This window comes from Orycteropus afer, unplaced genomic scaffold (genome assembly GCF_000298275.1).
Source record: "Orycteropus afer afer isolate SDZICR_OR568_19922 unplaced genomic scaffold, OryAfe1.0 scaffold00070, whole genome shotgun sequence".
Classification (NCBI taxonomy): domain Eukaryota; kingdom Metazoa; phylum Chordata; class Mammalia; order Tubulidentata; family Orycteropodidae; genus Orycteropus; species Orycteropus afer.
The window spans coordinates 8,575,485-8,588,149 of NW_006921657.1; the positions used below are offsets into that span (position 1 = coordinate 8,575,485).

General features: G+C 45.1%; 1 protein-coding gene across 1 annotated transcript in view; it reads right to left on the reverse strand.

The window, feature by feature from the left end:
• The window catches only part of HKDC1 (hexokinase domain containing 1), a 58,243-nt gene extending 47,063 nt beyond the window's left edge, over window positions 1-11,180 (reverse strand). Inside the window, exons 1-2 of the mRNA XM_007940669.2 lie at window positions 11,118-11,180; window positions 5,889-6,051 (exon numbers count right to left, since the gene is read on the reverse strand). Of these exons, the coding sequence (XP_007938860.1) occupies window positions 5,889-6,051; window positions 11,118-11,180 (226 nt within the window). The remainder of the gene's footprint in view (window positions 1-5,888; window positions 6,052-11,117) is intronic.
• Window positions 11,181-12,665: the final 1,485 nt, after the last annotated feature.

Consider the following 12,665-nt stretch of genomic DNA (forward strand, 5'->3'; position numbering starts at 1 on the left):
TCCTCACAGGCCTTGCTGTGCTTGAACCCATCGCTGCAGCCACTGGGTCAATCCATCTTGTTGAGGGCTTTTCCCTTTTTCACTGACCCTCCACTTCACCAAGCATGACATCCTTCTCCAAGGAATGGTCCGACTGACAACATGACCAAAGTAGGTGAGACGAAGTCTGCCCATCCCTGCTTCCAAGGAGCATTCTGGCTGCACTTCGTCCAGGACAGATTTGTTCATTCTTCTGGCAGTCCACGGTACTTTCAGTACTCTTCACCAACACCATAATTCAAAGGCATCAGTTCTTTGGTCTTCCTTAGTTGTTTGTTAGCAACCATGAAATTACACTAGATCACCAGAGCTCTCTGAAGGACTTGGGGCAACATTTTAGAGATTTTAAAGCACTCCTTTCATGTGACTTCATCTGATTCTAACAACCCTGCCAGGTGGTGGGACAAACTGGCCACAGTCCTTTCACTGATGTGGACAGGAGCCCTGGGGGTCCTAGAACTTGCCAAGGGCACCTGGCTAAGCTAGGCCTCCAGGACCAGGGACCTCATATAACAAAATTGCTGGTGAGATATACCACATGCTTAATGAGAGGATCTGAGGAGGCATTGTCTCCTGGCCTGAAGAGAAGCAAATTTCAAAAACGTTGTCAGTTTGACTTCCAAACCTTCCTGAAGCAGCCAGGGTAGGAAAGGCACATCCTGCCACTACAACCTTCAGGGTATCAAAGGCCACTTTCCCTAGCTTCTGGGGACATGCCTTCTGGAGAAGGAGCTACAGAACAGGAAGCCAGAAGGACTTAGCCCTGGAGTGCCCCCCCCACCCTCACCCCCACACACACCCCATGAGTCAGGAAATAGATGTTGACACAGCTGCTTCCTCTGAATGGCCCTGGATGACCCATCAAGGACAACAGCCCCCTAAAAAAAGTACTGTCAGTGAGCTGAGTCAGGGATCAAGCCGATTCCAAAGTAAGACCATCCCTCTCCAAAGTTATGTTCTTCCAGCTTAGTGCACTGCCTGCTCCACACACCCACCCACCAGGGAGAGAACAAAGCCTTTTCCCTCACTTCCAGGGACCTCATAACCAGCAGAACCAAGCTACCTTTGATCCATACATTTCCCCAGAGGAGCCCAGGACCTGACTAATCCAATCAAGGTCCCCCAAAAGTTCCCCAAGCTTCAGTCCCTGCTCCTTCAAGAGCCGCCAAGCCTTCTTCTGGAGCTTGGTATGTGCACTGGCCCCATGTCAGGGAAGCTCCTGGGTCTGCAGTGCTTTCATCTGACCTGGAGTACTAGCTACACCTCAGGGTTCTTATAGGCATTATGTATGATGATGAATCCCTGGCTACCAATAGCCACAGCAGGTGCTCAGTAAATATCAGTTCCTTTCCCTCTTATGGCTTTGTCTAGAGGCTAAGAATGGAACAATTGGGTGGGATTTCACGGACCCCTGTAGAAGGTTCTAGGCTATGCTAGGCAATTAACGGCCCCTCCATAACGTTCATATTCTAATCCCTGGATCCTGTGAGTATGTTATATTACACAACAAAGGGCAATTGAGGTTGAAGATGGAATTAAGTCTCCTAATAAACTGACTTTAAAGGTGGGAGACTATACTGAATTATTAGGCAGAAGAGTCAGACAGAGATGCTACATTGATGGCTTTGAAGACAGAGGACGAGGCCATGAGCTACAGAAGGTAGGCAGCCTCTAGAAACTGGACAAGGTAAGGAAAAAGATTCTTCCCTAGTACTTCTAGAAGGAACACACTCCTGCAAACACCTTGATTATAGTCCACTGAGACCCATTTCGGATGTCTGACCATCAGAACTCTAAAAGAATAAATTTGTATTGTTTTAAGCCACTAAATTTAATGGTAATTTGTTTCAGCAGCAAAAGGAAACACACACACTCACAGGCCAACCTTCTCATTTTACAGATGGAGAAACTGAGGCTAAACAGTTACCTACGGTCATTGAGAAGTGACAGAGCAGGGCCCAGAACCCAGGTTTCTTAAACTACCATTTAACACTCTTTATACTCATAATGCTTCCTTTCACTCTTTATTATCCATAAGGTGGAATCTAGATGCCTAGGAGTGAAATGCCATTTATTATTTACTCAACAAATATTTGAGGACCTAGAGTGTATCAGACACTATACTGGGTGCCCAGAACACTGTGTACAACGATACACATATCTGTCCTCATGTACACTGGGACCCTGATGTTGGGAAAGCTCCTGGGCCTACAGTGCTTTCATCTGACCTCCTGGCAATACACCTCTTGGCTCAGTGGGGAGACTCAGACACAGACTTGAGGTGATAGTGCTGACAAGCATCTTGCGCAGTATGAAATGATTTCCAGATGAAGGCAGTAATAGTGGGTAGAAAAGCTAAGTTAGTGTTTGCCAAGGGAAAATGCTCCAGAAGAAAAGGGAAAAGAATGTGTGAGGTCATGGTGAGCAGAGAAAAAGCAAGGGGCCTTTGTCTGTAACCCAGAGGTGTTCAGTACTGCTAAACCACAGAAGAAAGTCGGGCAGAGTGGGGAGGAAGAATCAGAGAGAAGGTTGGAGAGGTAAGCCAAGATCTGAGAGTATAAAAATGGCATGGCTGTGGTCTCTGACCTCCTCTAACTGCACAAGGGGAAGACAGAATTATCATCTGCATCAACAGCCCAAGGCTGATTCCTATGAGGCGGAGGTCAGACATGCCTCTACTCTCCAACCTTTTTACCAATTCTGACGCCAATCGTCCCTCTTACGGCACTCTCTACTTCTCTGCTGGGTTCAATAATTTGTTGCAGTGGCTGCACAGAACTTACAGACAATACTCATAATTATGAGGCTTATAGGGATGTAACAGGTTACAATTCAAGATCAGAAACAAATCAGGATACAGTTCTTCAATCAGTTCAGCCTCTTCTCGGCCTTGACGCAAGTAGGCCTCTCACTGCTCCTGAGCTCCCCGAGGGACCTTTGGGGCCAACTTGGCTTCTGCCCTGCTGAGGCAAGTGTTACCAAGCTCTTTTTACTTTGCCGATAGGTGCTCAGAGGTACCCCACTCTGCCAGGAAGTTTCGACCCAAAGGTGCACAGCTCTAGCTCCATGGGTTGGCAAGCCTGAATCCCCCAGGGGTCCAGAGGCACCCTATTCTGCCAGCAAGCCTCCTGTCCCAAGGCTCTCAGCTCTCTCACTCCATGGGCTGGGAAGCCCACCACACCATCTCCTGCCAGTCTCCTGCCTCTGCTGCTCCTGCTTCTCTGCTACTATTTCTCTGCCACCACTCTTTGCTACCTCTCACTGTCTCTCTGGTGTTACAGCTCTGTGTGTCTCCTGGGTTGAGAAGGTTCCCAGCACAGGGATCCCAGGCCCAAAAGACAGGCTTTGCTCCCATCTCTTCTTGGTGGTAGTTACGTACCCCTTTTCCACCACTAGAATGGTTCATTTTAAGCCCAGTGGGATAGCAAAACTGATCAATCCCCACATTTGGGTTCCATATGCCTTATTTGCATGGTCCCACCCACACAAGGGTGCCCAGCCCCTTATTTAGATTTTTAGCAAGCTATCCAATCCCCTTGGTGAGTGGCAAGCACCTCACATTTGCATAGTCCTACCCAGTCACATGCAAGTAAAATGTCGCTGAAAATAGTTCAAAAACAGTTGCAGCAGTATACTGACAGGGAACTTCCAGAAATGCAAGCTGGATTGAGAAGAGGATGTAGAACTAGGGATAACATTGCTGATGTCAGATGGACCTTGGCTGAAAGAGAATATCAGAAAGATGTTTACCTGTGTTTGATTGGCTATGTAAAGGCATTTAACTATGTGGGTCATAACAAATTATGGATAACATTGTGAAGAATGAAATTCCATAACACTAAATTGTGCTCATGAGGTACCTGTACATAGAGCAAGAGGCTGTCATTTGAACAGAACAAGGGGATACTGCATGGTTTAAAATCAGGAAGGGTGTGCATCAGGGTTGTCTCCTTTCACCATACTTATTCAATCTGTATGCTGAGCAAATAATCCAGGAATCTAGACTGTATGAAGAAGAATGTGGCATCAGAATTGGAAGAAGACTCATTAACAACCTGAGATATGCAGATGACATAACCTTGTTTGCTGAAAGTGAAGAAGACTTGAAGCATTTACTGACGAAGATCAAAGACTATAGTCTTCAGTATGGATTACACCTCTACATAAAGAAAACAAATCATCACAACTGGACCAATAAGCAACATGATGATAAATGGAGAAAAGATTAAAGTTGTCAGGGATTTCATTTTACTTGGATCCACAATCAACACCTGTAGTAGTTAGGTTCTGTGTCAGCTTGGCTGGGCCTGGTTTTGAGTGGCTGGACAGGTGATTGTAGTTATTCCCCACAATGAGACTGGCAATCAACTCCATGTTGAAATCTGCCATGAGCAGCTGAGTAGCTGCTTTGGGGCTGTGGTCTTTTTCCTGTATATAAAGAGAAGCTTTGGAAATGGTCTGCAGCTTTTTGGCATGTGTGGACCCTACATATGGCTGAGTTTTCATGTAGCAGCCTACCATGTTTCCTGCTGATCTTGGGACTATCTCTGGACTTGAACTAGTGGCCTGGTGTGTTGGTAACATTGGGACTGTGCTATTTTATTCGTTGACCTTGGGTTTATTAGCCTCACTAGCCAGCAGTTGTCTGAGTGGAGAGATACCTCTGCCCCCAGTGGGTCAGAATCAAAAGGCAGAGCTGAAGCCCAAGTTTGAGGGGCTTTCACCCAGCTCCTAGAGCTTGGCACTTTGAACTCAGCCTTCTAGCCTCCAAAATTGTAAGAGAATAAACTCCTGTTTGTTAAAGCCATCCACCTGTGGTATTTTTCTGTTAGAACAGCACTAGAGTCCAAAACAACACCTGTAGAAGCAGCAGTCAAGTAATCAGATATCGTATTGCACTGGGCAAATCTGCAAATGACCTCTTGAAAGTGTTAAGGAGCAGAACTTGGAGGACATTATGCTGAGTGAAATAAGTCAATTACAGAAGGACAAATATTGTATTAGTTCATTACTGTAAAAAGTCAAGGAAAGGAAGGAAGGAAACTTTCTTTGTTGGTTACGGGTAGGGGCGGAGGGAGGATACACTGCAAATAAATAAATAAAGTGTTAAGGAGCAAAGATGTCATTCTGAAGACTAACCCAACCCATGGTATTTTCAATTGCCTCATATGCATGTGAAAGCTGGACAAGGAATAAGGAAGACCAAAGAAGGCTTGATGCCCTTGAATTATGGTGTTGGCAAGGAATACTGAAAATACCACGGACTGCCAGAAAAATAAACAAACTGTCCTGGAAGAAGTGCAGCCAGAATGCTCCTTGGAAGCGAGAATGGGCTGTTGTTGTTAAGTGCCGTGGAGTCGGACCCAACTCATAGCGATGCCTCCTTGGGTTTCCAAGGCAGGATCACTATGGAAGTAGATTGCCCAAACTTCCTTCCGAGGAGTGGCTGGTGGGTTTGAACCGCCACCTTCTGGTCAGCAGTCAAGTGTTACCTTAAGCACTATGCTACCAGAGCTCCTTGGTAAAGGAGAGTGTCAGCAAAAAAGAAGACTCTTGACAAGATAGATTGGCACAGTGGCTGCAACAATGGGCTCAAACATGGCAAGGATTGTGAGGATGGCACAGCACTGGGCAGGGTTTTGTTCTGTTGTACATAGGGTTGCTATGAGTCAGGGCCATCTCGACAACAAAGAAAACAACCCAGTCATGTAATAGGAGTTACATAGACTGTGGCTAGAAGGCCATATTAAGCAATTCACTGCACCACAAGGAGCACACTTCAGGTACCCCACCCCCAGCCAAGAGAAAACTGCAAGGATCAAGGTCCTGGCAGCCCCAGCCCCACTCACCGGAGCCATCTGGAATGGCCCTGACAAAGGTGGGCAGCATCTTCACTGAGGCTGTGGGGTTGGTGTCCTTCCTCAGGCCCTTCTCCATCTCAGCCTGGAACCGCGCCTTGATGTCCAAAAGCGTCTCATCAGAGAGCCGCATGTGATACAGGAATCTGTCCACCTGGAACAGACGTCGGGGCAGTCAGGCCTGGCTGTGGGGGCACTTGCCCTACAGTCGAGGCCATAAGCTTTCTGCCCCATCATGAAGCTGCACTCCTCAATCAGAGGACAGCTTTGTGATGCGCTTTCCCAAAAGGCCCTGCCTGACCCCTTGTCAAGCTGGGAACAACGTGAGGAGTTGGGAGAACAGAATATAATGGATGGCTGTCGAGGTGGGGATTTCTGGCCTCCTCTGGAGTATAGGCTTGGAGGAAGAAATGATCTCTCCATTTTTCTGATGGGACAATGACAAGGCAGAAGCCAAGAAGGATTCAGGGTTTCTAATTCTCAGTTCATGCCCCCATCATCATCTCCACTGGAAAAGACTAGATATATTTTGACTCTTAGATTCCTGAATATGGAAAGTTTCCTTTGTCTGATGAAGAAATATATATAGCCAAACATGTTTCCCTTAATTCAATGGCTGCTAGGAAACTCAGAGCTAAATTCATTTTTCAACTGCAATCTCTAAAATCTAGTTCTTTAAATTTTCATTTTGTTTTTAACTGAGGTTGTTTGAATTTGGATGAAGTTTAATTTTTAAAGCCAGCTCAAATTGCCAATGGAAATGAATGGATGCCACTCAAATAAATAAAAGTAACCAGGAAATTGAGGCAAAAAAGGCCACTGTTCCAGTGGAGAGAAGTTACAACAATCACTGCAGCTGTGCTCAATCCACTTGAAGGTAAAATCAGATAAAAAATGGCAGAAAGTTCCCTCCCTGATGCTAATGTTGAGCAGTGGGTGTTGGTAGTTTGGACTTCAAGGGCTCACTAGGAGAGACACCGTGATGGATGATGGAGGGGGGGGGGGGAGGGCAGGAAGAGGGAGAGTAGCGTGTGTGCCATGTACTTGCCATCTATGCTTTGTATTTGCTGAGAGTCCCCTCCACCCACCCAGGTCACAAGGAGGCTGGGCAAAGGCACATCCCTGTAGGAAGTACCCTCCCACACCTATCTAAGGCTAAGAATATGGGCTGCAGGCTACAAAGTGCTTTCATGCACAGCCATCACTTCATCTCCCAGCATCCCCTTGAGAAAGCCAAATGAGGCCAGAAATATTGCCCCTAATGCAAATGGTCATTGTACTAGGCTGCTACCCGAAAACCTGGAGGTTCAAATCCACCCAGAGGCACCTTGAAAGAAAAGCATGGTGATGGGCTTCTGAAGAACAGCTCTGGGAAACACTACAGAGCCCAGTTCTACTCTGACACACATGAGGCCACTTCGCATCGGAGTTGACTTGACAGCAACTGATTGGTTAATTTAGAGAAGAGAGGTGGTAAGTATCATAAGGAGAGCTACTGTCAAGTGGCAAGAATGGAACTGTAACAGTCTCTAGACCCTGCCCCACTGCCTGGTTTTGATCCACAGCTCCATGTGGGATTCACACGCCTAACAAACAAATTACATCAAAAGTGCAGGGGTCGAATCGACCTTATCATAAGACAGGTGCCCAGCCATGAGTCAGGCCTCAGAGACCAGAGGGACCCAGGTCAGTCTGGGACTAATGCAGAGACCCAAGCAGAGAAATGGCACATGTCTCAAAGACTTAGAGGCCAGAGGAAACCCATTAGAGAGCCATTAACAAGAAGCCATTAACAATTGGGCTTTGAGCAGATTGGAGAGGATAGGATGTAACCAGGTCACATTTCCGGCCTCCTGATCAGCCAGAGTCTGCTTCTGACTACAGTAATTGGTTGGCACAGCCACACACAAATGGAGAAAACTGCATGGAAGGGACGTGACCCAAGTAATTGGAGGTTGGGAAGGGTGGGATGACCTACATGGGAAAAGAACTGATTATGCATCACCTCAAAGCCCCTCAGACAGTGCTCCTGAATCAATTGCCCAGTTTTGCTCAGGCCCCAGGTATAAAGAGCTTCTCATAATGCCATCCCTTCTATGTAAGAAATGGTTCTGAGACCCTGTGGGGACTATTTGTGCTGCAGTTTAACATAGTCCTTCAGGACCTGAAGTTGCTGCGGCTGTTTCAATAAAGTTGTGACACAAAGAACGGCAATTTAATGACAATTCCTTGTTCATTCTTTGTATCTTTCACAGCACTTTCCACATAAGCTAGAAAGGAAAATGAATCACACATTAGGGGAAAAAAACAAAAGCTGTATTTTAAAACCAAACAAGTGATTTGGGGCATATGTAACCAGGGACACATATCTGGGCTGTGTGTAAGGGAAGATTCCTGTGTTACAGAAAGCCAAGCCCACTTTGAAGTGAACCTAAAAATTTTTCACAAACCATAGCGTGAATTGTATCTTCTACACAAGAGAGCCAACAAGCAGTACATTTAACTTCTTGTTGTTATGTGCCGTCGAGTTGGGCGCAACTCATAGCGACCCCTCCTTGGGTTTCTGAGGCAGTATCACTACGGAAGTAGATTGTCCACCCTTCCTTCCGAACATTTAACTTGGAACCACAAATCCAAAAAGTTGAAGTTCAGAGCTGCTGAATTACAGAATGCGAGATCTAGGAGGGACCTCAGAGATCACTTAGTGCAAAGGTCTCATGGTATGAATGAAGACTCATAAAAAACTTCAGCTCGTCGACTCAGCAATTTCACTTCCGGGACTCTATCTTTGAGGAAATAATCCTAAATACGGGGAACAATAGTATACATCATTTTTTTAAAAAAAATCAGAGCAATATTTTAATTGCAAAAAATGCTTTTGGAAGTGACCAAAATATCCAACAGGAGCAAAAGGGTTAAGTAAATTCTGATATATCCACTATACTGAAGATTGGGAAGATATTAAAATGATAACCATAAAGATAACAGGGGAATGTAGATTAAATGGTTATATAAGAACTGAACGCATATTATCAACAGAACCGTAAAAACACACATCATGAAAACAGACTACAAGAGCTCCCACACAGCAAACGTGACAGTGTTTGAGAGTGGTGGGGTTATAGAGAACATTTCCGCTTTTCGTAATGTTGACTTACTAAACTGTAAAAAAAAAAATACACATTTGAAAACCCAACCGGTCCTTCTCTTAAGTACGAACAATCGGCAGGTCAGTGACCTGTCCTGGCCCAATGTTGTCAATAGGTCAAATAATGTCAATATACCAAAATAGAAAAGAAACTGTCAGAACAGTGTCTCTTTTTCTTTCCTTACTTCCTTCTTTTTGTTTTAGTGTTGGTACAGAGATACTTTTAAAAATTGATCCAGGGTCAAGTATCAATTGACTCTAGAAGCAGGAAGCACAAAAGCTAAGTAGGGGACTGGTTACTTGACCCGTGCCTTTTGACCAGGTGTGTTTTCACCAGAGAGAGGAGTGAATGAGGGTAGTGTTCTCAGAACCTGTGAGTCATATCAGCAACCCATAAACCAGTCTCCCACACTATCCCCTGAACTCTGTTGGGTCACCTGCTTAAGGTGGCTACAGTGTTTCTTCATTCCCCTTGCTGTTCTTGCTTCCCAGTGGTGGGCGGGGCTGAGGAGGAGCAGTGTTAGCTTTAAGCATCGACAAAGGCCAACCTCCCTCACCCCAGGACCTGAATAGAGCAGAGAAGCCTGCATTTCCCAAAGGGCCTCTTGAGCCTGTACCTTGACTGGTGGACAAACATGTCCTGCCTGATTCTAGGGTGTGACAAAAGGTTAAACACCACAAAGGGGCCGAAGAAAAAGAAACGAGTTTGCAGAAGAAGGTGCCAAGCAAGATTTCAAAGATTCTTCCTTGGGGGCTGGAGGGACTACATGTAAGTTGCATTTTTCCCATAGGAGGTAGTAAGACAAAGTTCATTAGTAAGCAGTACTGTATAGTGCCTTTTGCCTCCTTAAGTAACCAGAAGAGGGCTTGGTGACTCTAATCAACAAAGGAAAATAAAGAGATTAAATCTGATTGATTGAAAATATTTTTACATTTCCTGAAACCTCTAACCCAGCTCTCTTACTAACAGAATTCTGTGGACTTCATTTATCCCTCCCAACCGATCAGGGTGGTGAGAGACCAGGCTTCCTCTCTTTCAATCTGAAAAGCAGGAGGCATGGGGGCACAATGGAAAAGCTTGTGGAGAAGGAGTCAGCCAGAAGTGAGTTTGATCCTCACTCTCTCTTAAATACCTGGGTGACCTTGGCTAAGTCCTCTTCCAGGACCATTTCTGTTATCTGTAAATTGAAAGATGCTACATGCCCAGGACCCTTCTGCTGACACCCAGCCAGTAAGGCCAGGGTGGCAGCCTTGGTACCTTTCAGGCTGCAGGAGAGAATCAAATCCTGATATGCTCCCAGAGAAGCCTTGGCAATCTTTAAGCAACCCACCTTGAAACGAGTTTTGGAGACAGGCTTCTTGGGCAAAGTAATAAAACAATGCACACCGTTCATGACATATCATTGGCAGATAACAAAAACAAAAAACAAACCCAATGTTACAGAGAAGAACGGAGCTCCATAGGGATTTTTTAGCTATGATGTTTACGGAAGCAGTTCACCAGGGCTTTCATCCACAGTACTACTGGTTGCGTTCGAACTACCAACCTTTAAATTAGTAGCTGAGTGCAAAACGTTTGTGCCACCCAGGGACCCTTACCATTGGCAAACAGTACATGCCAATATTAAATATTTCAGTGACTGTACATTAAAAATCACATTCCTCTTGGTGCCTGTATTTATATTTTTTCAAACTCATGAAGAAGCAGATCTTCAAAAGTTCTTAAAACTTCTTTAAACATGACTCTCCTCTCCTTTGTAGCCTCCCCTCACTGCAGACATTCCTGACATTACGTTAAACACAATCCTCTTCAAGTTTCCTAAGGACCTTCTCCTCAACCCCTTCAGTATCTGCCAGGAAGTTCTGGGTGAAATTCAAGGCTCAGGACAGTAATGCAGTGCCCAGTGGTGAGGGAGATTCGTTTCCTCCTCCTCTCTAAGAGTATTTTACTGGCCACATGCTTCCCATATCTTTTATAAAAAGCTCTTTTAAATCATCTTTGATGTAGGCAGGGTGTCACATCTGTCAGGGAAGAAGGAACCAGGCACCTCCCAGCTTTGCTAGGTCCTTACCTTCTTGATCTGGTCCTCCTTCAGCTTGGTGAAGTAAAATGCCACCAAGTGTACCGCAAACATTTTTCCTAAGTTTTATTTCTTTGGAGATGAGCAGAGATTTCTGTGCAGTGTTTACTCCCAGGTCTCAGGCGTGCCGTTTCAGTTCAGGCTGAGAGACCTCTAGGGAGCTAGGTGCTGTGGACTAAATACATCCAGCTTGCTTGGTTCAATGATTAAACTTCGCCCCCTGTCTTTGGTCCCTCCCTCTAGAATACTCTTGATTGTCTAATAGGAAGCTCTGGATGGTAGCTGAGGGTTAGCAAGGGGAAGGCAGGGAATGGATGGTTTGCTTGTCTGTTTGAGAATCAGGTGCCACAAAATCTCGTTGCTAAGCAACTCTCAAGCCAGTGTCCCATCCACAAGCCCACTCAGCCGAGGAAAATCTTCTGAGAAGTTGGGCACTAAACAAAGCCAACTTTCAACGGCTTGAGCTGCTCTGCAAATTTCCAGCCCCTCATTTTTTTCTTTTCAGTTCTTTTCTCCTCAGCCCAGTGATATAACTATCTGATTCCCTGCCCCTGTGTATCTCTGTCTTAATTAAGACTAAATATTGTCAGGGAGATTTCTAGAATGCTGAGGGAAACTCTTCCATTTGTGACAGATCAGATCTCTTAGCTAATAGCTCACAGTGATGGAAAAGAATCAATAAAAGTTCTAATATTCACAATACTAAGCTAGAAAGGCTTTCACAGGTAGTGTCCCAGAAAAAAAATATTCGTGAGAAAGAATGAATGGTAGTTACAAGCACTAACTAGGAAGTTGCTGCTGGAGAGAATGAAAGTTACGCATGAGAAATGTTTCAGGCCATTGAGATACCTGGTTCACTCACTTACCTCCCTCATACTTGGTGATAAGAAGGACCCAGATAGGGGCTAACACGCAGGTTCAATAGACCTTGTGCTCTTCCCACAGTCATTGGCTGGTTAAAGAAATCAAAACAACACCTGCAATGTTAACAACAGCAGCTAACATGGACTGAACACTTACCGTTCCCATTTGATAAGTGAGCAAGCTGAGGCCCAGAAAGGTTGACTTACTGAAAAGCCTGTAAGTGATACAGTGAGGCATCAAATCTGGGACTTTGATTTCAGGACCTAGCTCTTAACGAATACATAATATTTCCTCTCCAACTCTTCTTCCTCCATGTCATAGGTATCCAACTGACAATGATTAGTAGCAGTAGCATCTTTTTGGAGATATTGTTAAAAATTTCAACTACTTGACAAAGTAAAAACAAAGTTACCATTTCAACAGGATCTTCATGGCGGGGGGGAGCAGCAAGGAAGACATTCCTGACTATCACTTCCTAATGCTTCTAAAATTAGCCACTGAGCAGATGCTAGCCAATGTCTGCTGAGTATCCCAACGTTTCTCATCCCTACATGGCACCTGCTGCTCAACACAAGAGGCCTCTTGGAGTAGGGGAAGTGTTGCCTGGTCACTCAATAGTCTCTGTTTGCTTTTCTACCACACAATCTCATGGATCAAATGATTATCGAATGATTG